Raw genomic sequence first — 27598 nt, 5'->3', positions numbered from 1 at the left:
AATACTTCAGTGAGGTTTTAAAAGAAGCTTGAAAAATGATATCTTTTGTCAATAGCATATGTGTGGGTGCCACAAAAGATAAATAAAAATGACCAACCTCACTGAAATGAAACAAGTCTGTGAAAAACAAGAGTTCTCACCTGTCCAAATGGCTAGGGAGACCTACTGCCATGGCTGAAAGACAGAAGAACACACCCAGATTAACAAGGAGGCAGTCATTTAATGCAGAGATCCAGTTAACATAAAGAGACAGGTTGAACAACAGACAGGACTTCAAACAATACTGCATAGTATTACAGGGTAACTCTTCCACGGTTGGTCTGTTTCTCTTATGATTTCGATTCCAGTACAAAGAAGGAGAAGAGACTTCAATTAAAAATAAATAAGGCAACAGAAGAATCTTCCTGTAACAAAAAACATCAACAAATAATGCACAAATATTTGGAGCTGACACAAGACACCATTAGGACAAGTTCTGAAGGTGCAGCATGAAAATTTAACAAGCATGGTACAACAACAAGAAAATTATACTCGCTTTGTTATGAATCCTTTTGCAAATAGAAATGACTCTCGGGTAATTGTTATATACAAACTTTCTGAAATAAGTGGCAATCGTACAAATTTTTCCATTGCAGTTTCCTCTCTTTCTAAACCGAGCAATGTTCCATGGCACTGTTCCCTAACTCCTCATAGTCAAAGCATAAATAGTCATTAAAGCACTTGAATCCACAGTAGTCTTGTCCTTAGAAAAGTATGGAGGTTTTGCATGATTAGATATCAGTCATCCACAAGGGGCTGGCAGGCAACAGACTGGAATGTAAAAGACGGTATTTGTGCTTGGGATCGTGACTCAAACTCTCCTCCGTCCCCTTCAAGAGTCGTCCGCACTGTGGACGGGGCCACCAAGCAGTGAACTTGAGTGTGGACAGTCATACCGTGGAGTCCCTGCCAGACTTTAGATGTGCAATCTTGGTCCGGCTGATAAATGGGTAAGCAATGCAGAGACCTCCAGCTGCCACAATAAAGCCTAAACTGCACCAGGCACAAAAGATAGACCAGCTGTAGCCGTGTTCCACATCATCAGGCAGGCTATAAATTAGCTTCGGGAGCCGGTTCAAATCATAGGAGATGCTGGCAGCGTAAGTGCAGAGGGAGATGGTGCAAAATATTCCTATAAATAATACAAAGAGAGCAGAGTGATCCGTTACTGTTTTGCCGGCTACAGGCAAATGCCAGACAGGCCTTTGTGAACATCAGATCAACAAATGAGATGATGAGTCCAAATTAATAAAAGATCCACAATTCTTTCACTTGAATTACTTCATTCAACAAACATTGGCAAAACCTTTATGTGCCAGGCTGTATGCTAGGTTCTGGAGACACAGGAGTGAAAAAAAAAGATGCAGGAAATTGTGGTAACTTGAATTATTCAGAATTATCTAAATTAAATGGTATGTATATATGAATTTTTTTCTTCTTAAAAACTTAGAAATTTTGATTATTTTTAAGGAAAAAATCTTCTATAATCACTCAACCCTAATACAAACAATTTTCATTTCCTTTTTATTATTTTTGTTTTTTATTTTTGGCTGCACTGGATTTTCTTTGCTGTGTGCGCGCTTTCTCTAACTGCAGTGAGCGAGGGCTGCTCCCTAGTTGTGGTGACCGGGCTCTAGGGTGCCAGATTGGTAGATGTGGTGCTCGAGTTTAGAGGCTCCAAGGAATGTGGGATCTTCCTGGACCAGGGATTGAACCTGTGTCCCCTGCGTTGGCAGGCAGATTCTTAACCCCTGGACCATCAGGGAAGTCCCGAGTCTCATTTCCCTTTGTTCTATACCTGAGTTGATGCATTTTTAGAGAGCTGCAGTCATACCAAGTCTTTCTTTTTCAATTAACATTATCCTTGAAATGTATCTGGGTGTCTGTGAATAATATCTCAAATTAATTTTTACAAGTTTCTTTTAAGGCACAGAGCTTGGCACGTTCTAGGGCTTCAAAAATCTTTTTTTTTTTTTTTAATGAATGGATACAAAAATTTAAAATAATATAAATTAAATCCAAGAAGCTGGAGTTGATGTAAAATAGCTGACATCATATATAGGAGATCTATAACTCAACCGCTCAGAATGCAGGTAATTTGGGTGGCTTAAGGAAAATGAGAGTCCCTTGGACTGCAAGGAGATCCAACCAGTCCATTCTGAAGGAGATCAGCCCTGGCATTTCTTTGGAAGGAATGATGCTAAAGCTGAAACTCCAGTACTTTGGCCACCTCATGCGAAGAGTTGACTCATTGAAAAAGACTCTGATGCTGGGAGGGATTGGGGGCAGGAGGAGAAGGGGACGACAGAGGATGAGATGGCTGGATGGCATCACTGACTCGATGGACATGAGTTTGAGTAAACTCTGGGAGTTGGTGATGGACAGGGAGGACTGGCGTGCTGCGATTTATGGGGTCGCAAAGAGTTGGACACGACTGAGCGACTGAACTGAACTGAAGGAAAATGAACAATTTAATTTGTTCATGTCAACATGGTATATACAATTGTCCTTTCAGAACACTAAAATCAGTATTCTGATAAAAATGCTGCAAAAGCCCAAAAGACAGGATTCTTAGTACTCATGGATGTAGATGGTTCTATTTCACCACAGTGGATCCCAAGGATGCTCCTTTTTGGTAGGCATGGGATTGCAATAAGGCAGTTGCCGAGCTGAAGGTGGGTAATAAATACAAAAATCCAGTCAAGTATCAGAATGTTTCGTTCTGTTCTGAGTCCTACATATCTGTTTTTAGTATTTTGGTTTATCCTTGTGTACAAAGGAGGTTATATCCATTTGCTGGAAAATTGCTTTGGTAACCTTAGGGATCTCTGCAGCATCTCCATAGGATTCAGAGACAGGTTTGGAACTGTAAAGAGAAGGTGAAAAGTAACAGACCGCTATATCCCGTTTTAATAGAGCTTTGGGGATCAGAAACACCAGAAGAAAACAAACTCAGAACAGGCAGCAGCCAGGAGGAAATAAAGATCACCTTAATGCCTCCTTTTTTCCCCTTAATGACATTTTTAAGTGATAGAATTTGTCTGCACTTAAATCGCATAAGGATACATTGCCTGAATCCTTTTCCAAATGTGCATTTAGAAATGTTTTAAATGAAAAGGACACTTGATCTGAGGTGATTTGATATCTCCTACTCTTGGCATAATTCTATTTTTAGACTCTAAAGCAATTATGTTTTATAAAATCTTGTTTTCTGACTTCTTGCTCCAAATTATTATGGTAAACACATTGCTTTTTGAGTTCTCTAAAGAAAGATCATGATGGAAATAAGTTTTTCATAAAGAATTGGTCCAGTTAAAACCAGAATACTACTCTGCTTTTTTCAAACCATGTAAAGAGCAAATGTTCTTGCATCTACATGAATGTTTTCACTGGCAGCCAAACAAAGACAATGTTTTATATGTAACAAGGCCCGTCTAATGAGTGCTGGTAATAGAACAATAGGCAGAAGAATTTGATCTCTAGAGTGTCAACAGGTAAAATACTAAAAATAGAACAGTAACCTGCTCACAGGAGAACCAACTCTAATCTGCATTTATCTGTCTGCACACAGCTGAGTGCTTGAAAGTGAAGCTTTTTACAAGTAACATATTTTTAATGACCTCAGAAAGTATGAGTTCAAACTAAGACTCTTAAGCAGCCTTTGATGTCCAAATGCATTGGGCTGGGATGAAAATAATATGTATTCTGGTCCCCAGCTCTGCTACTAATCTCTGAGTTTCGTCTAGGAAAGAAAATGAGGGCTTGGTTCCTGAAGTCCCTCGCTGTGCCAATTTTCAGAGACTCTATTATTCCACAATATAGCATAGAGCCAGGCCATTTCCCAAAATTTCCTAGTGAATCTAGTACTCAGTATTATACAGCTAAATAAAAATTGAAAGAGTCATGAATTTTTCTTTCTGCACGTACTCCTTTTGATTTTATACTAAACTTAGATTTTATTGGCATCTCTCCCCTACCAACACCCAAAACTGCTTTGAGTGAAATGAATTTTTTTTTCCCTTGGTTTCTCCTCATTTTATTATATAAACAATGATTGTACAACAATTAGAAAATGCACATAATACAATATTGTGATGGTTTTTGCCATACATTGACATGAATCAGCCACAAGTGTACATGTGTCCCCCACCCCCCATCTTGAGCCCCCCTCCCGCCTCCCTCCCCATCCCATCTCTCTGGGTTGTCCCAATGCACCAGCTTTAAGTACCCTGCTTCATGCATAGAAACTTGGGCTGGTCATCTATTGGGTGAAATGAATTTCAGCGTAACAACACCAGCTCATACTGAATAGAAAAAGATTATAACCTGAGGATTTAATCTCTCTCTGCCCTGAGTGTCATGCCCAGGGCACTTAGTTTGTGCTTACCTCATGGACACTGTGAATGATATCACTAATAGAAGTTTTTTTCCCCCCCCCAGCAAGTTGCCAGAGAGCTGAAACTCCCCTAAAATGTATACATTTGTACCCACACCCCACACCCAGGAGCAAAAACTGGCAAATTCATGGCATGCTTTTTGGCTACTGACCTCACCCTTGGATCCATCTTGCTTCGCAAACATGACTGCTTCTTTGTCTTATTTGTATTTCTTATTTTTATTTATCTTATCTTGAAATATACACATCTCTGTGCCACTTAAGTTCTTTCTGAAATAGGACATCACCAAACCTTGATGAAAACCTGCTTTATTTCCTTCTGCCTTTACTCTCTCAGCTGGGATGGGGTAGAAGAGACTCCATGAGCCCATAAATATGCCTGATTTCTACCCCTCCCCCTCCCCACAACTGTCCCCAGAGGCTGCTCTTCTGGGGACATTGTTTTCTCCCTCCGAGATGCTCTTGAAGTGGTTCTGAGTGAGAGAAAAGTAAAGATGAGCCAAAGAGCATATCTAGGAATTTCCCCTTTCTGGACCCTCACAGCTCTAAGGAAGTTTGCACGCACATAGCTGCCACAGCTCTTATTCATGGGCTGGGCATCACTGTTTCTGATTATTACAAAGAAATGTAGGGACAGGAGACAAAGCAGTGTTTCCAATGCTTGAAACCAGCTTTTGGAAAAGAGGCCTACTCCATTCAAGATATAAGAAGAGGAAAGAAAAACCCTTCTAACTTCAAAGACGCTAAGGAAAAGTGTTTAAAGGATGAAAACATCTTTGGTGCAGCTAGATTAGTAGTCTTGGTCAGTTTTGACCCTGTTGAATTCTATTTTATTTCCCTACACATGTCTTATAGTCTTCATGTGTGTTAGTTGCCTGGGTTGCCTTAAGAAAGTAGCAGCAGTCTGGATGGCTAAAACAACAGAAATCTATTTTATCACAGTTCTGGAGGCTAGAAGTCTGAGATCAATGTCCTAGAAAGGTGAGTTTCTTGCAAGGCCTCTCTCCTTGGCTTAAAGCTGGTGGTCTTCTCCCTGTGCCTTCACACATCCTTCCCCTGATAATATTTGAGTCCAAATTTCTTCTTTTTTATAAAGACACCAATCACCTGGGATTAAGGCCCACCCTAATGACCTCATTTAGATTTAATTACCTCTTTAAAGACCCTGCCTCTAAATACAATCACACTCTGAGGTTCTAGGAGTTAGAACTTCAACATATGAATGGGAGGCGGGCCACACAATCCAGCCGGTAACATTGTGTGCATGTGTTCAATGTATGAAGTACATTTCTATCCCTTTTATCAGATCAGATCAGATCAGTCACTCAGTCGTGTCCAACTCTTTGCGACCCCATGAATCGCAGCACGCCAGGCCTCCCTGTCCATCGCCAACTCCCGGAGTTCACTCAGACTCACATCCATCGAGTCAGTGATGCCATCCAGCCATCTCATCCTCTGTCGTCCCCTTCTCCTCTTGCCCCCAATCCCTCCCAGCATCAGAGTCTTTTCCAATGAGTCAACTCTTCACATGAGGTGGCCAAAGTACTGGAGTTTCAGCTTTAGCATCATTCCTTCCAAAGAAATCCCAGGGCTGACCTCCTTCAGAATTTGGACTGGTTGGATCTCCTTGCAGTCCAAGGGACTCTCAAGAGTCTTCTCCAACACCACAGTTCAAAAGCATCAATTCTTCGGCGCTTAGCCTTCTTCACAGTCCAACTCTCACATCCATACATGACCACAGGAAAAACCATAGCCTTGACTAGACGAACCTTTGAAGCCTAAGCAAAACTTTACTATTTTAAGAGTTATTTACTCAGTTTGATCCCTGGGTTGGGAAGATCCCCTGGAGAAGGGAAAGGCTACCCATTCCAGTATTCTGGCCTGGAGAATTGCATGGACTATGGAGAAGGCAATGGCACCCCACTCTAGTACTCTTGCCTGGAAAATCCCACAGACGGAGGAGCCTGGTAGGCTGCAGTCCATGGGGTCGCTAAGAGTTGGACACGACTGAACGACTTCACTTTCACTTTTCACTTTCATGCATTGGAGAAGGAAATGGCAACCCACTCCAGTGTTCTTGCCTGGAGAATCCCAGGGATGGGGGGAGCCTGGTGGGCTGCTGCCTCTGGGGTCGCAGAGTCGGACACGACTGAAGCGACTTAGCAGTAGCAGCAGCATAGTCCATGGTGCCTCAAAGAGTCCGACAGGATTGAGTGACTTTCACTTTCTTTCACTTTCACTCAGTTGCTCAAGAGTTATTTATAAGTGGAATTCCCTGGAGGTCCAGTGGTTAGGACTCTGCACTCCCACTGCCAAAGACACACGTCCCTGGTCAGGGAACTAAATTCCCACAAGCTGTGAGGCGTAGCCAAAAAATAAAAAAGAATTATTTGTAAGCCCCTTCTAGGTTCCAGACCCAGTTCTGATTATCATAGAGGTAGCTGAGTTGAATGAGTTCTTGATGGTCACAGCCATCATTTTCTTGACACTAACGTGATCATGAACCCCAAATGTTCTTTCCATTCACTTCCAAGCACGCATCTCAGGGAAAAGGAGTAGAGACCCCTCCCCACCCCAGACTTCCTGTAAGTTCCACATGGGGCCTAATAGCACAGAGGATATGGGAGTCAGCAAAACCTGCTGAACAAAACTGAGTTCTACAATGCAGTGAGTTCTACACACCTAAGAACCAATTCATTCCAAACTGCCTTCTGTAAGATTTACCTTGGAAAAGGAAATGGCAACCAACTCCAGTATTCTTGCCTGGAAAAATCCCATGGACAGAGGAGCCTAGCGGGTCACAGTCCATGGGGTCACAAAGAGTCAGACATAACTGAAGCGACTTAGCATGCAAGGTTTATCTAGGTAGCAAGTTATTTCAGATAATGTTGCCTTTTTGTCAGTAGCAACTTAGTTAATGCGAGATATGGGATGAGGGCATGGAAAGATAAGGTACCAACCTTGCATTTCAAAGTTCTAAATCAAATGATCCTTCTTAAAAATCCACGAGGAGAGAGGTCACATCTCTTTCTTCTTCTCTTAGACTTTTCCTTCATTTTCTCCTCTCTCCTGACCAACCAGGAGCTCCCTGGGGCAACCACCACTGACACTTTTCAGCCCAGCTAGTGGTGCCAAGGGAAAGGAGTTTATAAGTCCCAAGCCTCTGTCCTGGCTATTGCTGGTAGCATCGTCAAAAGGGTGAATAATTACTGGTTCTGAAGAGCCCTGTAGGCAGTTACTTTTCTTATAAAATATTAAAAGGTTTTCTGCCAAAATTCTTAATTAGAAGATACAGTGATATCACAGAATTACAAGACTGGAAGGGATATTTTCAGATCAGGAAAGAAGTGAATTTATGCTGCATCTCAGATCATCAACCTAATTTCCTTCCCTAAACTCTTCTCAGTGCCCGTGGCCAGCTGGTACAGTATAATTAGGGTAACTGGGCCCACTCTTCTCACCATCCTCCTTTGATGTGCTTGAAAGGCAGAAGAGAGCGGAAGTTGCTTCATCCTGGTTAGCCTGTTTGATAAATAACGTAGCTGCAACACCCAAAGGCATAAACATTGATTTTTTTTTTTCCCCCACTCCTTCAAAAGATGGCCTGCCCATCATTCTGGTCTCTGCAATTCCACACACACACAAAAAGCTTCATGCTACTTTTCACACAGATTACTCAAAGAGCCATTGCTAAGTTGCCTTAACTAAATGACTGGGCAGGACTAACAGAGACAGATGACACTTCTTGAAAAAGTCAAATACATGATCCACAGGCTGTAACTACTAAACCCAGAAAGCATGCAATTGTCTTCTGAGAGATTGCAGCACTGTAAATGACCAGCAAATCTTGGTCTGATGTGACACAAGGCTATTGACAGTCCTTATTGATCTTGCCTAGTGTGAATATTCATATGTTTGGCTGCAAAAATGTTAATGTATTGATTTTAGACCCTGCTTAGGGTGTTAGATAATACAGAATACATGCACTATATTACCTTTCTAAAAATCTAAAAAAAATATATTTTTTAAATCCTGAATCCCAAAGTGCACCTGGTGCCAAGAGTTTCAGATATAGCATTAAGAACCTATAGTTTTAGGAAATAATCAATGGATACCCTAGATAAGTCAATACACCTACAGAGGAGGCCTTTTTTAAAAAAAAAAAAATTGAATGTATTGAAGCAAAACAATGGATTGCCTAATGTGGGTGTTACCCATCCTGGAACTTGGCTGGGGTGGCCTGGACTGTTTCTTCTTTCTCTGCTGTCCCAAAAGCCCCGTATTGTTAGCAGTGGTCACTCCTGGCACAGCCTATGAAGGGGAATGGAGGCCCCAAAATATTTGCGTTGAATAAATTAACTTTTGAAAATATTTATATGTCTGCTGCTGCTGCTTGCTAAGTCGCTTCAGTCGTGTCCGACTCTGTGCGACCCCAGAGACGGCAGCCCACCAGGCTCCCCCGTCCCTGGGATTCTCCAGGCAAGAACACTGGAGTGGGTTGCCATTTCCTTCTCCAATGCATGAAAGTGAAAAGTGAAAGTGAAGTCGCTCAGTCGTGTCCGACTCCTTGTGATCCCATGGACTGCAGCCTACCAGGCTCCTCCGTCCATGGGATTTTCCAGGCAAGAGTACTGGAATGGGGTGATTTATATGTCTAACAAATGATAATCATCATTCTATCACAATGGTGATCTAATGAGAGCATCATTTGAAGCTGAGGCACATACTCACTAGCAGTGCCCAAAGACAGTGTTGTCTGGTCAAGGGCAGCCCCCCACCCTGGATCATTAGTCTTATTTCCTTTGTCCTCTGGATACGCCTCAGTGACAGGGTGTGTAACCCAGAGGACATGAAGTCAGAAGGTTTTATTTGGGGCCCTGTGCCCTTGGCCCTGCTGGCGGACTGCTTGAGAGCCCCAAGGGAATTAGGATAAGTGACAGTTACAGCCCTGCTGTTCCACATGTGGGTAATCAAGAGCTGTCTGTATGCAATACGGCAGGAGAGATTGTTTCCAAGTTTCCATTTTAACATCTTAACTGTCACATCACTGAGGATCTTCATTGAAGGTTTGACTAATAAATTCAGGTAGAGTGAAGATGCCAGCGCCTTAGAAGAGGCTAAGATTAGCATCAAAAATCGGTGAGAGTGACGCTGACTAGGACTGCCGAAGACATTTCTGCTTAATTAAAATCAATTCTTTTAACCCTTATTTGCTCTCATCTGCTGCTGCTACATGGAAAGGTCCTATAGCTAATTTATCTCACGCAACGGATTAACACAGCTATCTCAGTGTTTACAAGGAAATGGAAAGGTATTATTTGTAGTAGCAAAAATGAAACAAACCTCCCTAAATCCCATAGTACAGGACTACAGCACAGCAAATCCCCTCCATGGAAGAAAATGCAGCTATTAAAATTGATTAAAAACGGAACACAGAACAATATAGGGACACGGGGAATGGATTTGGTAGAATGTTAAATGGAAGCCTAGAAAACAAAATACTTCCCAAATGATGAAGGTTGCAAACATTTTTCTTCTTTTTTTCTTTAAACTTTCTCTTCTGAAATAACTGTAGACTCAAATGCAGTTGAAAGAAGTAAAATGGTGAGTAGGATGGAGGATGAGTGGGAAGGAGGCTCAAGAAAGAGGAGACACATGTACACTTACAACTGATTCATGTTGTACAGCAGAAATTAATACAACATTGTAATTATAACCCAATTAAAAAATAACTTGTGTGTAGGCAAGATCCTACATTACCCATCACTCAATTTCCCCAAACAGTAATGTCTTATGACGTTAGGATAATAGCACAACCAGGAAACTGACAATGATACAATCCATCCACCTTATTCAGATTTCACCATTTTTATACACTCACTTGTGTGTGTGCACACTTAGTTCCACGGAATGTCACCATGTGTGCAGATTATGTGACCACTTTCATGGTCCAGATACAGGGCATTTCCATCATGAGAATGCCCTGAATTATCTACCCTTTTACAGCACAGCCACTTCTCTCCCCTTTGTTTACTTTTGTTTTCATGAGACAAAGATGTGGGCAAGACTTGGTTTAGGATAAGGAAAATATTTTAACAACCTAATTTTTCAGATGGTGACATCTATAAGTGGATTTTCCCTTTAGTCCAAAAAAAAAATGTTGTTTGGACAATCAAAATCAAAAACAAAAAAGCCAAACAGTGTTATGTGGTGTCTGTTTATCCTCCGGGACTGGTCATCAAACTTCAAGTTCACAAGTTTGGGATTTTGGAGGGGGGTTGCAGTGGGGTTTTGCTATTGTGGCTATTGTTCTGCTTATTCTTTTTTGTTTAACAATTGCACAGGGACTTTGAATGATAAATCCTGCTGAGCCCTGAGTCAGTCTGGCCCGAAGTTACACATTCAGTTGAGGGTTGAGTGGAGGCAGGTGGGCCTGGCTCAAGAAACTCTGTTCCTAATTCTGCTCCTAGCGACCCAAGACTGAACTCCCACCTCCTCTCATTTAAAACTAAACAAGCCCTTCCGCCTCCCAAGGAATGCTCACTGAGGCTGGCTTTTATGGCCCTATGATTTATTTTTATGCCAACAATTGTTTTATATCTAAGAGCATCCTAAATTATCCATGCATTACCCACATTAAAAGTGTCCTTTAAAAACTAATACTACTGAGGCTTTTGTCTGACCCTCAGCCCCTTTCATTTTCCTAAGGATACAACGTGGGGCCTTTCCAGGGCTGGGGGTAGTGAATCTGTACTTTGATGTCTATGAGGACGAGAGTTTGAAAAATGAGGCCTCAGCTAATAAAGGAAGGGAAGAAAAGGGAGAAGATTTTTAGCCTCCCAGGGCTACAGTCCTTCAGTCTCTGTGTAATCCCCCAAATTTGGAAAAGATGTTCTGCTAAGAATTTTTCAGGACCCAGGTGACTTCTAAGTGCTCTGTTCACAGTGATCATCCAGATTCCAGATCACTGCCAGTTACAGCCTCACACAGAACTTAGAAGGAAGGGCCTCTGTGGCAGAACTGGGTTAGGCGGGCTGACTGGTTGACCATTTACCTGTCAGTCACTTAAGACAAAGAAGACAGTGCCAACCACCGAGGGGTGCTGCTGCCTCCAGTTAACACCAGCTTGAGTAAGTGGCCGTGACAGTGAGAAGTGTCAGAAAACCCAGTCATGCTCACTTGAGTAACAGGACTCCAGAGAAGCAAAAATAAGCTTATTCAAAGTGCCTGCACATCTAGAGTAATAGCGCCCCAATGCTAAGCGTACTCGGGTGAGACTGCTAACTTGGCACTCACTCATCACTATCACACTCATGTCCTGAGAAGCAGCAGGAGGAAAGGTTTTTTTCCCCAAAGCCACGTTCAATTTCAGCCTTCAATTCAGCTCTTTTGACTCCTTCTTAGGTAAAAATGTCCTTCACCTGCTAATCGGTAAGACCAGCTGTGTCTCCACACACTCCCCACCCAACCTCCTGCTTTAAAATGAAGTCACTGCTCAGTTTAAAGCCTTCTGGTGACTTCCATCACCCTTGGATTAAAATCCAAGCCACTGCCCACTTCTCTGCCTCACAGGATGCTGTCCCTCCCCTCCTTGCTCTCCAGCCACACTGGTCTCTCTGTAGCTCAAAACACAAGCATCAACCCAGCCCTCCTTGGGGCTTGGCATTGTGCCTTCCTCTGCCCACAGCACACTCCCCATTTAGAATAGGGTCCCCTAGGCCAACTCGTTTCTCTTTCTCACAGCTTTTATGGCTGTCATAAATGATCATTTGTGTCTCCCCACAACAGAAATGGAGAAGGATTTTATTGCCTTAATCTCTGTGTGTCTTTAGTATGTAAAGCAGTGCCTGGCCCACAGTAAGTCCTCAAAAAATATCTGTAGAATAAAATGAATGAATGTGTTTTTGTGCGTAAAAATGACACCAGGGACTCCATCACTAAGGATGGACTGAGCTGACCTTCTGCCCAGAGGCATGGGCTGTGCTGAGCTATCATCCTCTGCTGGAGGGTTCCTGAGAACCAATGGTCCACTTTTGCTAAGAGTCCACATCAGAGCTAGGGGGCAATATGAAAGAATGGGACAGAAAAATCAGATCTGCCTCATTCGGAGATTAAACCCAAGACATCTCCATCTAATCTTGCAATGCACCACAATAGGGAAATCAGGACTGTGTTTTTAACATTGCTATTTTCTTTAAAGTCTGTATTACCTACCAAAGCCAAAGAACCTTTTGGTTGCTTTTCTCACAAGTGAAAATAAAATTAACAGAGAGATAACAAAGTGAAGCTACATGCTGCAGAACAGCCTTCACTTTTTCTGGGAAAGGTGTCAGAGGTGCTCCACGTACCTGTCATGAGGAAAAGGAGTCCAGCCACATGCTGGGTCAGGCTTTCCTCCCAGAAGAAGCTGACCGTGGCCACAATGCAGCCACAAAGCAGGACAGCCACAGCCATGCCCAGGAAGCCAGCAGTGATTCTTCTTAAATCTAATCTCAAATACAAACATTCAAAATAACAAGAAGGAGAGTTATTGAAAATTAGAGAATGAAGAGCTCTGTATACACTGTGAAAATTAATAAGTTGCATGGATAGGCATAGTGTCTACAGGGCCAAGGTGATTTAGGAAATAGACTTCCCAGGTATTCAGTAAGAGGACAGACCGGGTATAACGAATTGAGGTATCAGCATCTGCCTTCTCTAAATCCATGGAAAAGTCCCTACCAAGTAGAACACAGACCAGAGGACACCAGGGCAAATGAGGGTTATAGATAACGAGTTACTTAACAAACTAAGAGTCTGTTTGCAAACAAACAAGGTTGTACTGAACAAACTGAAGAAGGTCTGCAAAAGATCTTTATTATCCTTCAAAGAGCAACAGAAACCTAGGTCACCACCAACTGCAGTGACTGTAATTAATTTGACTTTGGGGAAAAAGTCTAAAAAGTCAGCTACAGTGAAACATGGTTTTACCTGCACACCAAGGATGCCAATTATTTTATTTTTCAGTTATATTTCCTCCTGCTTATTTTCAAAAAGAATTTGAGAAAGTGAAAGCAGTTGTACCTAAAAGGGGACCCAAGATGCACATATAAGACACCTGCTCATAAAGGCCCTCTCCCCTTAAACACAGGTCCTACAACCCACGCATCCAAGTACTCAGGTTAAGGAAGGGCTGTTTTCATGGCCAAGCCCACTGTATATGCAACTGTCAAGTTTGGTCTATCACAAAACCACCAGTGGTTGTGATCACGGGGCCAGGAACCCATCCCCTCCCCACCTTCTGAGCCATAACCAAGAGATGGACTGACTTCATGTACTTTGGTGCCGTGGGCTTCCCTGGTGGCTCAGATGGTAAAGACTCTGCCTGCAATACAGGAGAGGCAGGTCCAATCCCTGGGTCAGGAAGATGCTCTGGGCAAGGGAATAGTAACCCATTCCACTATTCTTGCCTAGAGAATTCTATGGATGGGGGAACTTGGTGGGCTATAGTCCACATGGTTGCAAAGAGTCAGACATGACTGAGCAATGAACACTGAATACTCTGATTGCCCACCCTCCTGTTATTTTCTTTTTCTATTTTCCTCTCTCCTTTTTTAAATTTGAATGCAGATACTTTTAAAAATTGTGGCTAAATTTCTCTGATCCCTCTTAAAGCAATAGATCCCAAACATAAGGCTGACCCTGAGACCAGTCAACAGTCCTGGGCAAGGTGGATCATGCACACCTATGCACATACAGAGCCCAGACAATAGGCACACCCTGCTGCATGAATGTGGGCGGCTCTGCGAAGGTGCCCAGGCAGACACCACCTCACTGTGTGTTCCTGTGGCTCCCGGGCAACTCAGGGTGGTGTATACAGGGTAAATTATGGTAGCTTCCAGTCTTGGCCTTGTCACACATGGTTCATCCCTTTCTTTCAAAAGAATTTCTTATTTCCAGCTCAGAGCATCTATACTGAATCAGGGCATTGCAGCCTAGAAGAGAAAGTGTATACATCACAGAGCTAGGGGTCACAGACACAGTTCATTTAAAGGGGCTGTTTAATATTACAGTGTAGGTCATTTTGAGACATTCAATATCATCATAGCTCAGCCACCATAATCTCACAACCTCCTAAATTCCCTGTGATTCAAGTTTTATTTACTATGGCCATTAAAATGTATACACACAAGGTTCAGATATAATCCACTTGGGATTCGCATTAGTACCAGACATGTTAAGCTTATCTGGTAAACATGGTACAGATCACCAAGTGTGACTGTCTTGGAAAGAGCCACGCCTGAGACTGCTGAAAGCATCTTTCCATGAGAACCTCAAAGAGGATTAGGAGGACAGTGCTCAATGTGGTCTTGTTGGGCAGTGACAGGGTACAAACTCAGAGTAAAGAGATAAGGTTCTTTTTCAGGACCCAGTAATGATCTTTTCTCACCTAAAACCAATGACTATGTGGCTTTCTGGATAGATGATTAAGGCAAAGAACCCCAAACATGCTCAAAAGTAATTATAAGAACACTTAGATAAGGCTCTAACTAAGGTCTGTTGAGAAATGACCATTAAGATCAGCCAGCCAAAAATAATTTTCAGGAATTTTCAGGTTTATTAAGAAATAAACCACATTTAAGCCAAGGACTTTCCAAGTTCTAAATGTGCCGATCACAATATCTATAATATTATACCACTGTTGTGGGCAGTATCTTAAGAGCTTCCATTTATGTGTTTGAGATTCAAAATAGAGCCCTTTGCTCTGCGGAGAGATTTTACTTTGCAAAATGAAACTCTGCCTTTGTAGTGACTTTGGTCACCAAACAAGATCACTGAAGTCCTTGTACTGACTGCATTGGAAATGACAATGTCAACCTCTGACTGCGGTAAACACTAAAAAGAATTAGGCCTAGTTTTTTTTTTTTTTTACTTTCCTGTATTAGCTATCCCTAGGCAACGCGAATCAATAGTTTTCAGGTAAATATCAGTTTTCTTTGGTATCACGCTGACGATCCTTTCTAGACTTTCACATTTTCCTGACAGTAACAAAAGAGTTCCTGCCATCAAGATGTGGAGGTAACAGACACCTTCTGAGAAAATTATAACATACACTCAATAAAGATATTTGAGTAGAAACACCAAGGTCTGAGACAGAAACGGTAACTAAAATGAATATTGGATAAACAAAACAAAAATAAGAGCACCTAAGGTATAATCTCCTGGGCTCATTGAGACAATTACCAGATCAGGGTCTTGTACCCCATGACCTGGTAAAGGAAACACCCAGGATGTGGCTTGTATACAGATGCCACCAGGACAGACAAGCTCACTGCACTGTCTCCCAGAACCCCACGCCTCACTCTCACACGTCTGATCTGCAAACAAGCTGTGACCTCGGCATGGTGAGATGACCCTCTGAGTCTCTGCCCAAGTCAGATGGGGCCCAGAGGCCCACGCAGGATCAGCACAGCATCTTTCAGTCCAGATCTGAAACGGCTGGTGGGAATACTTTTTGTTCAGAAAGACACCGCTTCCTCTCTGACCCTTTCCCGGAAATACTCACGAAGCAGGTGCCATTCATCTTGCTGGATTGTCTTGGTCAAATTGAAAGGGATGTTTCGTAAGCGGATTGGCTGAGAAAAGTGGTACTTGATGGCTGTACATCGTTGTGCAATACCTTGAAGGAAATAAGAAATGTGAGCTACTAGTTTGTGCATTTGTAATAGAATTCTGGAAACTGAAGGCAGGGTAATGCATCCTAAACTGGCTTGAAGGGACAAGGGAGAAGAGTCTATTGATTACTCTCATTAATAGAGACAAGTCAAAGCAGTAAAAACCCAAAACATGAAATAATTTTTTAAATCATGTTTCCACCTTTGAATGTATTAAATTTGATAAGAATCTAAACTCCCTTAATTGTTTTTTTCAACATTGAATTTGTGTTAATTAAACACAAAACTCCTCAAGGAGACATGGTCTAAAAGTATACAGAGGATTGGGAGAAATCAGCTTGGAATGTTAACACAGATAAATCTCATGCATCCAAATTTGATCCAACCTCAAACTCTCAAATAATCAAAAAGTACATCAGGAAGTGTGTTGTTTGTAAACCAGAAGACATTTTTCCATAAAGAATCTTCCACATGATGGTTTAAGTGGTAATTAGGTCTCCAGACAACCCACAAGAACCTAACTAGCCCTAGAGTAGCTGAAGTAATTCCTTAATACAAATTTTATTGATCTGAATTCAACGTCCTAAAAGCAAGGGTAATATTAAAAGGAGAAAGAAATGTGTTTCCTCCCTTTTCTGGTTGTTTGCATAATATTTTGAAAGGGGAAAATACCTACTACTTTATCTAGCAACTTCTATATTCCCTTCCAATCCATGATTTTATTGCATAGATTAACACAGGCCTATTTTTCCCCTAAAATTTGCTGAATCCAACAAGAGTATCTATCTTCCTTTCAAAGTAAAATATAACAAAACTTTGTTGTTTCCTTGTAAATCACCGTGATCAGTTGTTTGGATAAATGCAAACTGATTAGATTAATTTTTAAAGAGCTGTGAGTAAATGTTAATCCTTTAACTCAAGCAGCTGTTAAAAAATATTCTCATAGATGCAAATAAATCTCTAATTGGTAGACTTGGAGTAAATGTAATAATAAAGTGAAACTTTTTTAAAGATCAGACATTGAAAAGGGAGATTAATATTTGAACACAGTTAATACCATGATCCAGTTAGCCCCTGACATGAAGGCACCTACAGAATCATCTCTCATAAATAGTTTCTCAGTCATTAGTGTTCGTAAGAATCACCGGGGGAGATAGTTTAACATGCAGACCCTGGACCTCACCAAAGATATTCTGAATCAAAAGATTTGGGACGGAGCCACAAACCTGACTTTTAACAAACATCCCAAGTAATTCTGATACAGGCAGCTGAAAAATACTACCCAAGACTATGTCTGCTTTTTGGAAGCTTATTTTTCTTTTCCTTATGAAACCATAGATTCTCCAAAAAGCTCAAAGCTCCCTTTTATTTTTCTCTTTGGTTGTGAGGTCTGTAAGGTATGTAAGTTCAGTGTTTATATATGTTATGTGTTTATAAGTCAGAAAATTCCTGTGCTTACAAAGAGCAAATGATCTGGGCTGAGAATAATAATAGATAACAGACTGAAAATGTATTAATGGTTTACATTTGTGTTTTTCAAAATTATCATTCTACTTGATACTCATCCTTGGGGTAACTTTGAGGCTCTGTGTAAGCAGGAACTGAAGGGCTAAAGCAGAGTTGAACGACATGCCCCAACACACACACACCGTCCATCAGCAAAGACTGGTAACCTATTGGTTCTAGGCAGTTAAGGACATTTCTGTATAGTCATTAGCTTCCCACTAAGCTAGTCAAGCAGAGACTTTAGGGCCTACATATGACAAAGGATACAGACTTCACAGAATTAGTTCAGTAGAGTCACTAAACAAACAAACAAAAACCATTGACACAAAAAACAATAACAAACTCTGAGCAGGAGGGAGAATCTAATTTCCAGAATTGCTATATAATTTTAAATGCCCAGTTTCAATTTAAAACTACAAAGCAAACACAGAAAAGGAACATATGAGTCATACATAGGAAAAAAAATAGGTCAGTCAATAGAAACTATCACTGAAGAAGCCCAGACACTGGATTTATCTAACCAAGGCTTCACAATTCAAGGTTTTGTTTCTTGGTTTTTGTTTTCTGTTTTTAACACACTGCCAAATATGTGAGATCTTAGCTCCCCAACCATGGATTGAACCCCTGCCCCCTGCAGTGGAAATGTGGAGTCTTAACCACTGGACCACCGGGGAAGTCCCTAACCAAGACTTTAAATCAAATGTTCTAAATATGTTAAAAGAATTAAAGGAAACCATGTCCAAGGAGCTAAATGCAAGTGTGAGAATGATGTCTCACCAAATAGAGAATATTAGTAAAGTGACGAAATGTATGAAAAGAAAAACAAATAGAAAATCAAAAGTTGAAAAGTATAATAACTGAAATTTAAACATTTATTAGAGGGGCTCAACAAAGTTTTGAGCAGGCAGGAAAAATAATCAGTCAACTTGAAGATAGATCAATTGATATAATCCAGTCTGAGGAATATAATGGGAGTCCCAGAAATGAGGAGAGGAAAAAGGGACAAAAAGAATATTTGAAGAAATAATTGTCAAAACTTTCCCAATTTGATGAAAAACATGAATCTATACATCTAAGAAGTTTGATGAAGTAAAAAAAGGACAAACTCATATTCAGACACACCATCATCAAACTCTTGGAAGCCAAAGATGGAGACTCTTGAAAACCACAAGAAAAAAAGCAGTGTATGATATGTAAGGACTCCCCAAAAGACTGGACACTGATTTCTCATCAGAAACCATGGAGGCCAGAGGGAGTATTCAAAGCACTGAAAGAAGGATTGTCAACCAAGAATTTTGAATGCAGCAAAGTTATCCTTCAGAAATGAACAGAAAATGAAGACATTTCCAGTTAAACAAAAACTGACAGAATGCGTCACTAGCAGACCTGCCCTATAAGAAATAGTAAAGGAAGTCCTTCAGGCTGAATGAAGTAACAGTAACTGAATCCACATGGAGAAACAAGAAAACAACAAAAACATTTGTAATGTTACAAAACAGGGAAACATAAATGGAATTACACTAAATATAAATAGACCAAACATTCCAACAAAAGCAGAGATTGCATTACAGATAAAACAACATGATCCTTATGTGATACCCACTAGAGACACACTTCAGATTCAAAGACACAAGTAGGTTGGAAGTAAAAGATGAAAGAAGATACACCATGAAAATAGTCACCAAAAGAGAGATGGAATAGCTATACTAATATCAAACAAAATTAGACTTTAAGACAAAAACTGTTATTAGAGACAAAGAAAGACATTTTATAATGATAAAAGGGTCAACTCACTAAGAAGATATAACAACTTTAAACACATTTTATCCACTTACCAACAAAGCCCCAAAATACTAAAAAAAAAAAAACTGACATAATTAAAGGAAGAAATAGACAATTCAACAATAATATTTGGAGACTTTAGCACTCCACTTTCAATAATGGTAGAATAGCGGAGAGTCAAGAAATAAACAGAAGATTTGAACAACACTATAAACCAACTAGACAAAACAGGCATCTACAGAACACTCCACCAAACAGCAGAATATACATAATTTTCAAGCGTACATCAGACACTCCCCAGCATACACCATATTTTATGCAATAAAATAAGTCTCAATGCATTTAAAAGTCATGCAAAGTATGTTCTCTGACTGCAATATAATGAAATTGGAAATCAATAACAGAAGGAAATTTTGGAAATTCAGAAATTTGTGGAAATTAAGTAACACTTCTAAACAATAAATGAGTCAAAAAGAAATTACAAGGAAAGTTTAAAAACACTTTGAGATTAATGAAAACAAAATCACAATATGTGAAAATCTATGAGATGCAGCACGGAGAAGGCAATGGCAACCCACTCCAGTGTTCTTGCCTGGAGAATCCCAGGGGCGGCGGAGCCTGGTGGGCTGCCGTCTATGGGGTCGCACAGAGATGGACACGACTGAAGCGACTTAGCAGCAGCAGCAGCATGAGATGCAGTTAAAGCAGTGCTTAGAGGGAATTTACGCCTGTAAATGCCTACATTAAAAGAGAAAGTCTCAAATCAGCAGCCTGACTTTCTGAAGAAACTAAAAAGAGAAGAACAAACTAAACCCAAAGCAGAGAGATTACATAATTAGGGTAGAAGTAAAGTTAGTAGAGACTAGAAAAATGAGGAAAGTTTTTTTTTAATTTATTTTTTGAAAGATTAATAGAATTGATAAATCCTTATCTAGACCATTCAAGGCAAAAGGAGAGAAAACTTGAGTTACTAAATTCAGGAACAAAACAGAAGACAACACTTTACAAAAACAAAACATGGTAACAAGAGAATACTGTGAAAAAATTATATGTCAACAAATTAGATACTACAGATTATACGAGAACTTCCTAGAGAGACGCAAATTACCAAAACTGACTCAAGAAGAAATAGAACATGTAAACCGATCGATATCAACTAAAGAGCCTTGAGTTAGTTATCGACTTAGTTTTAAAAAAAAAAAAAATTCCCACAAAGGAAAGTCCAGAACCAAAGAGCTTCACTGGTGAACTTTACCAAATGTTTAAAGAAGAATTAACCATGTTTCATAAACTCTTAAAAAAAAAAAAAGAGGAGGGAACAATTCCCAAATCATTGGATGAGGCCAGGTTTGCCCTGATATGAAAAACAAAGGCATCACAAGAAAAGAATATTACAAAACATTTCTTATGACTATGTATTCAAAAGTCCTCAATAAAGTACTAGCAAACTGAATTCACCAACATATAAAAAGGATAGAACATCATGACTAAATGCAATTTATGCCAGGATGGTAAGGTTGGTTCAACATAAGAAGATGAATTGATATAATACGCCTTATCGATAGAATGAAGTGCAGAAACCACCTCATAGATGAAAAAAAAAAAAAAAGCATTTGTCAAAATTCATTTGGTACTCACCAATTCCCCTAAGAATTAGACATAAAATAGGTATTATTAATTCCATTAGGTGGGAAGAAAAATCTGATGCTCGCAAAGGTTAAGTAACTAGACCAAAGCAATAGAACAAAGTACAAAGCAATAGCCACACTTTAACATGTGCAGTGTCACCCAAACTTTGCATAATGCTCACTCAGGAAAGTTAGGAATCCCTAACTCTTTTAGAAATGCCTCTTAATTCCGTGGGTAGTGAGACCTGTAGTTAGTTTGTTTTCATGGAAAGGCATTTTATTTTAAACACGGGAGTGTATACATGTCAATCCCAAACTCCCAATCTATCCTTTCCTCTCACCCTTCCCCCCTGGTAATCATAAATTCAAGAACTGTAGTTATTGAATGAACTGTCAGTTTGAAGTGAAAAACAAATTTTTCAGTTTAGTACAAGCATATGCTCTTTTGGAAACAACCTGATACCCAAATTGAGGCTTCTGTCTGTACATTTTCCATACCTTTCAACACACATTATTCAGAGACTGGATTGGCTCATGGTTGACTCAGTGGCCTCATCCTTCCCGCATCTCACAGAAGCTGCTTAAGGCTAGATATGGGGTTGGACTGGGAAGAAATTCTCTCAGACTCAGAGGGCTGGCCTTCTACCAACTCCCGTGCTAAGAATATCTTTGGTCCCTTGCTAAACATCATTACTAATACTCTCAGAGCCCATCTCCTCCTCCACCCCTGCTGGAAATGGGTGTGATCCCAGGGGGCAGAGGCAGTAGCAGAAAGGAGGCGACCGGCCAGCCCAGTGTTCTTCTGCTCCCCACACATGCCAGGAATGAGGTAAGCAGTGCACACGCAACCAAATTATCTTTCCTTCCCCAGGAGGCTTCCAGGCTAAATTTAAACTGCCAAGAACTCTGAAATGAGAAGACATAGGAAGTGTGGAGAGTGACAAGGTCTGAATGGAGCACCTAAAATCCCAAAGATTAGGAGTATGGTGGGGAACCCAGAGCAACTTCCTTGAGTTTGCAAGAAAATGCTCTACAGCCCGGGAGTTACACTCCCTTGAAAGATTATTCGAGATTTCAGGCAGAAGTGGGGGTAAAGATGGAGATAGGACAGATCGCAGTAGGGTCAGAGGCCTGCCATTAGCTCTTTTATATCCTTTAAACATTTGTTCCACCATCATAGCAGAAAGTCAAATCGATTTGAAAAGGAAAGTATATTATTAAGTTCTAATTTCCTATGGCATGCACATAAAACTGACAAAATGAAACTTCACGAAAATCACATAGGAAAAGGCCTGCAGTTGCTTGATGGTTTGCTAAAGACAAAGTTCTTCTGATAAAAAGACAAGAATACGTATATACATAAGGGGTGGTCAAGATAGAAGTTCCGTGAGATATACTGAAGAGCAATACTATGAAAATCCACAAGGAGGCATTAGATGCAAATTTTTTCAAATCCATGCATGCAAACTGAAATTAACTGGCTGTCCGGGCTTAGAGAGCGATGAATCTGGTTCTCTGGAAAGGAACACAAAAAGCATGAGATCATAGCACCAGATGGCATCACACAATGGGGGGAAGAGACACGCAGGGGGTTGAAAAGAACAACTCGTGGTCTATATTTAGTGATTAATTAGCTTCTTAAAGGGCCAATCAGTTCAGTTCAGTCGCCCAGTCGTGTCCAACTCTTTGCGACCCCATGAATCGCAGCACACCAGGCGTCCCTGTCCATCACCAACAACAGAGCCACTCTAATGATGATATAAACCATGGAATAAGATATATAGACTATGCTGCACAAGGGTTAAAAATGGGGCTTAGGGGCTGGTGAATTTCTGTTGTTTCTGATGCTTAAGAGAAATGAATCAAATTCTGAGCTAAGTTACAGAAACTCACACTCTAGGTAAAATGACTGAGAAAAGTGAGAAACAGCAGAAGATGCTGTAAAAAATCATCAATCAATGACGAAGCAGTACATGCAGTGGCTAAAGGCCTTGCAGTCAGCCAGGCTCAGATTTGAATCCCAGCTGTACGATTTTGGGCAAATTACGTAACCTCCCTGAGACTCAGTTCCATCATCTGTAAAAGAGTGGGAACAATGGCAGATATTTCATGGGGTTATTGTGGGAAACAGAGATAGCACAGGATGTGGCCCACTCTAAGGCTCAGTAAACGTCAGCATTGGATTACGAGTTATCTCTCGGCATCTGCCCATGTTCACCACCAGAACAATCAGACACACTAGGAGTCTGAACCCTAAATGAGCATCGCTGTTGCTGCTGCTGCTAAGTCACTTCAGTCGTGTCTGACTCTATGCGATCCCATAGATGGGAGCCCACCAGGCTCCCCCGTCCCTGGGATTCTCCAGGCAAGAACACTGGAGTGGGTTGCCATCTCCTTCTCCAATGCATGAAAGTGAAAAGTGAAAGTGAAGTCGCTCAGTCGTGTCCTACCCTCAGCGACCCCATGGACTGCAGCCTTCCAGGCTCCTCCATCCATGGGATTTTCCAGGCAAGAGTACTGGAGTGGGTGCCATTGCCTTCTCCAAAATGAGCATCGCACATCAACCCAAATGCACAGAGAAATACACACACTCATGAAACACCTGACTGTACAACAGTCTAACCAGTGGCTTTTCTGTTTCCTCTCCTCCACCGCCTCTCAAGACTTCTATCAAGTCTTCACTTCACACCTGAACAGCTGGCTAACTGGCCACTTTGCCACTATTTCCCCACCTTCCACCCCACCCTGCATGCCACAGATAAACTTGCTGTGTGAAGGTGTGGGTCCTCTGGAGCCTTAGGTGCTCATCTATAAGGTAGGATATGAAAACCTTTATGATTGTTGCTATATCCACCTGCCTTTCACAGTATCATGAATTTAATATGTTTCTTTAAATTGATAACTCTACCAAAGCCTTTGGCTGTGTGGATCACAATAAACTGTGGAAAATTCTGAAAGAGATGGAATACCAGACCACCTGACCTGCCTCTTGAGAAACCTGTATGCAGGTCAGGAAGCAACAGTTAGAACTGGACATGGAACAACAGACTGGTTCCAAATAGGAAAAGGAGTATGTCAAGACTGTATGTAGTCACCTTGCTTATTTAACTTCTATGCAGAGTACATCATGAGAAATGCTGGGCTGGAGGAAGCACAAGCTGGAATCAAGATTGCTGGGAGAAATATCAATAACCTGAGATATGTAGATGACACCACTCTTATGGCAGAAAATGAAGAACTAAAGAGCCTCTTGATGAAAGTTAAAGAGGACTGAAAAAGTTGGTTTAAAGCTCAACATTCAGAAAACTAAAGATCACGGCATCCAGTCCCATTGCTTCATGGCAAATAGATGGGGAAACAGTGGAAACAGTAGATGATTTTATTTTGGGGGGCTCCAAAATCACTGCAGATGGTGACTGCAGCCATGAAATTAAAAGACGCTTACTTCTTGGAAGGAAAGTTATGACCAACCTAGACAGCATATTAAAAAGCAGAGACATTACTTTACCAACAAAAATCTGTCTAGTCAAGGCTATGGTTTTTCCAGTGGTCATATATGGATGTGAGAGTTGGACTATAAAGAAAGCTGAGCACCGAAGAATTGATGCTTTTGAACTGTGGTGTTGGAGAAGACTCTTGAGAGTCCCTTGGACTGCAAGGAGATCCAACTAGTCCATCCTAAAGAGATAAGTCCTGGATGTTCATTGGAAGGACTGATGCTGAAGCTGAAACTCCAGTACTTTTGGCCACCTGATGCGAAGAGCTGACTCATTTGAAAAGACCCTGATGCTGAGAAAGATTGAAGGCAGGAGGAGAAGGGGACAACAGAGGATGAGATGGTTGGATGGCATCACCGACTCAATGGACATAGGTTTGGGTAAACTCCGGGAGTTGGTGATGGACAGGGAGGCCTGGGGTGCTGTGGTTCGTGGGGTTGCAGAGAGTTGGACAAGACTAAGAGACTGAACTGAACTGAACTGAACTGAAGTGGGACACAGTTTTACTTGCCATCCTGTAACAATGTATTTGTTTTAGAATTCTGTATTTATTTGAAAACAAGGTGTCTTGAACAAGGTAGGTGCCATACAATTGTATAATGAATAGCTTTAAAGCTGTGCCAATGTAGCAGCATCCACATTTAGGCAAACAGAAGATAAGAACATTTCTAGGGGACTCTGAGAGCAATAAGCTCAGAGTTTTCATTGTCCAACTCTGTCTTGCTCCTTCTGAGACCATACCATCAGCTTCCGCCTGAGTCAAGCCCAGGTTATAAGCCCCTACCTTCTATCCCTGACCCCCAGCTCACTTACCTGTAACTGGTCCCCAGTGGCTCCCCCTACCCCTCCAACCTTCCCCTTAGAACAACCTACAACCTACTAAGCCCTCAAGGCTCAAAATCTTCATTCAAAAAGTCTTCTCTGAGCACATGGCCCATGCAGCTCACCCCCTTCTCTGGCTTTACTTTGATGTTCAAGGCTGAGCCACACAATCTGGCTCTAATTACTCAGTCTTTATTGCCTAACAAATCAGCAAGTCTGCCTCCCCCGAAAATCTGAAATTCCTTAAGGGCCAGGCTGTGACTTCCCTTCTGGGTCTGTGATGTTTAAGAGGTACATCAGCCACAGCTGTTGACGAATGCAGTATAACTGATACTTTGGGTCCTCTAGCAGGTGAAACGGAGAAGGCAATGGCACCCCACTCCAGTACCCTTGCCTGGAAAATCCCATGGACGGAGGAGCCTGGTAGGCTGCAGTCCATGAGGTCTCGAAGAGTCGGACACGACTGAGCGACTTCATTTTCACTTTTCACTTTCATGCATTGGAGAAGGAAATGGCAACCCACTCCAGGGTTCTTGCCTGGAGAATCCCAGGGATGGAGAAGCCTGGTGGGCTGCCATATGGGGTCGGACAGAGTTGGACACGACTGAAGCGACTTAGCAGCAGCAGCAGCAGCAGGTGAAAGGGCTGGTGAATAGCGTGCATGGTTTCCTAAAACATTTCAAAAGCAATTTGGAATTCCATAACTGGCCACGAGCAGAAAAATGAAGAGCTCTCTCCCCACCAGCACTACCTGCACACATCCCAGGTTAAAAGGAAAGATCGACCGTGGGGTCACAGGGCAGGGTGGTCACCATGTTCTTCCCTAAGAGATTTAATTTCAGAGGAAGGCAGGTGCTAAACAGGAAAAAGGAAAGGTTTTCCTCATCATCTCCTTGAATCAGCATGAACAGCTCTCACTTAGATAAATACACTAAGTACAGTAAGCCTAGTAGCTTAAAGCTGACTTTTAAGCCTAAAATGACCAAAACCAGTCCTGAAGGGCAAACCCATCATGAAGTGTCCAGAACTGAAGGGAGAAAGATATAAAATCAGTAAACCTATAATGTTGCTGTCCAGTAGAAATGGAACACAAGTCACATAAATAATTTTAAATTTTCTAATAGTCACATTATAAAAATAAACAGGGGGTATTAATTTTAATGTATTTTAACAAGCAATCAAGATTTTGAACATTATGAATGAGATATCTGACGTGCTTTTTTTTTACACCAAGTCTTCAAAACCTGGTGTTTGTTTTTCCCTTATGGCACATCTCCTTTTGGAAGTCTCCTTTCAAGCACCCATAAGTCTCCTGTGGCTGGTGCCTCTTGCACTGGAGAGAGGAAGTTTCCAGATGAAGGTGAATAAGACTCTATAAAAGCAACTAAGAGCAAGAAGGTTGGATATTGGAAGTGCCTGAAAGGTGTGAACGTTATTTTTTGCTGAGACTCTTTCTCTACAATACACTAGCTTGTTCTACTATAATTACTTATGATTAATACTAGTGGAGAATCAATTTTTAGCAATGTGGAATTGTGTTTGTGTTCACTCTGTTGGAGCCAGACAACCTGGATTTGTATTCTGGCTTCACCAGTCACTAGCTGTGTGCCCTTGGCCAGTTACTTAACCTCTCTGGGCATCAATTTCTTCTGTTGTAATATATAGACAATGACAGTTCATCTATCACACACAGGAGTAAATATATAGTACTTATACAATACTCATGTAATATTATTAGTGCAATTACTATTACTATTGTTAATACTACTACTGTTACTATTTCTACTGCTGCTATTTTGAACAAACCCAGACAACCACACTATTAAAGGTAAGATGCTGGGGAGTTCCTTGAACCGTAGAAAACACATGATCTCTGGGGTTCAATGCCAGAGGGACGGTTCAATGCCAAGTCTGATGGATTCAACCTTCTGCAGAGATAGTGAAAATCAACACAGGAAATTTTTTTTAAAAAGTGACAGTGGAGAAAACCAGAAATAATACTGGTCACACAGGCCCAGTCCTGTGTAAAGGTGGACACTGTCACTGGGTTAGGGTGATGACTGGTCTGCTGAACTTAACTGTCCTTGAATTTAGTTATGTTGCTGGGTCTAAAACATAATAAAACATTTAAAACTTGCAAACCAGGGATTCTCAGTTTTGAACCATCATGGCACACCATCAGGGACGTGTCTGGTGGCTTGGGGATTTACGATTAGAAGCTGAAGAGAGGATGTGATTTTCTGTGGCTTATGGGGGATGTTAGCCCAGCTGAAC

At 41.2% G+C, this 27598-nt stretch overlaps 1 protein-coding gene across 1 annotated transcript in view; it reads right to left on the bottom strand.

Annotated features, from left to right (window-relative positions):
* Positions 1-200: 200 nt before the first annotated feature.
* The window catches only part of TMEM178A (transmembrane protein 178A), a 57622-nt gene continuing 30224 nt past the window's right edge, over positions 201-27598 (bottom strand). Inside the window, exons 2-4 of the mRNA XM_027555080.1 lie at positions 15981-16094; positions 12784-12921; positions 201-1171 (exon numbers count right to left, since the gene is read on the bottom strand). Coding sequence (XP_027410881.1) covers positions 930-1171; positions 12784-12921; positions 15981-16094 — 494 coding nt within the window. The 3' untranslated portion in view covers positions 201-929. The remainder of the gene's footprint in view (positions 1172-12783; positions 12922-15980; positions 16095-27598) is intronic.

Source organism: Bos indicus x Bos taurus, chromosome 11 (genome assembly GCF_003369695.1).
Source record: "Bos indicus x Bos taurus breed Angus x Brahman F1 hybrid chromosome 11, Bos_hybrid_MaternalHap_v2.0, whole genome shotgun sequence".
NCBI lineage: Eukaryota > Metazoa > Chordata > Mammalia > Artiodactyla > Bovidae > Bos > Bos indicus x Bos taurus.
This window is presented reverse-complemented; position numbering and strand designations above follow the sequence as displayed.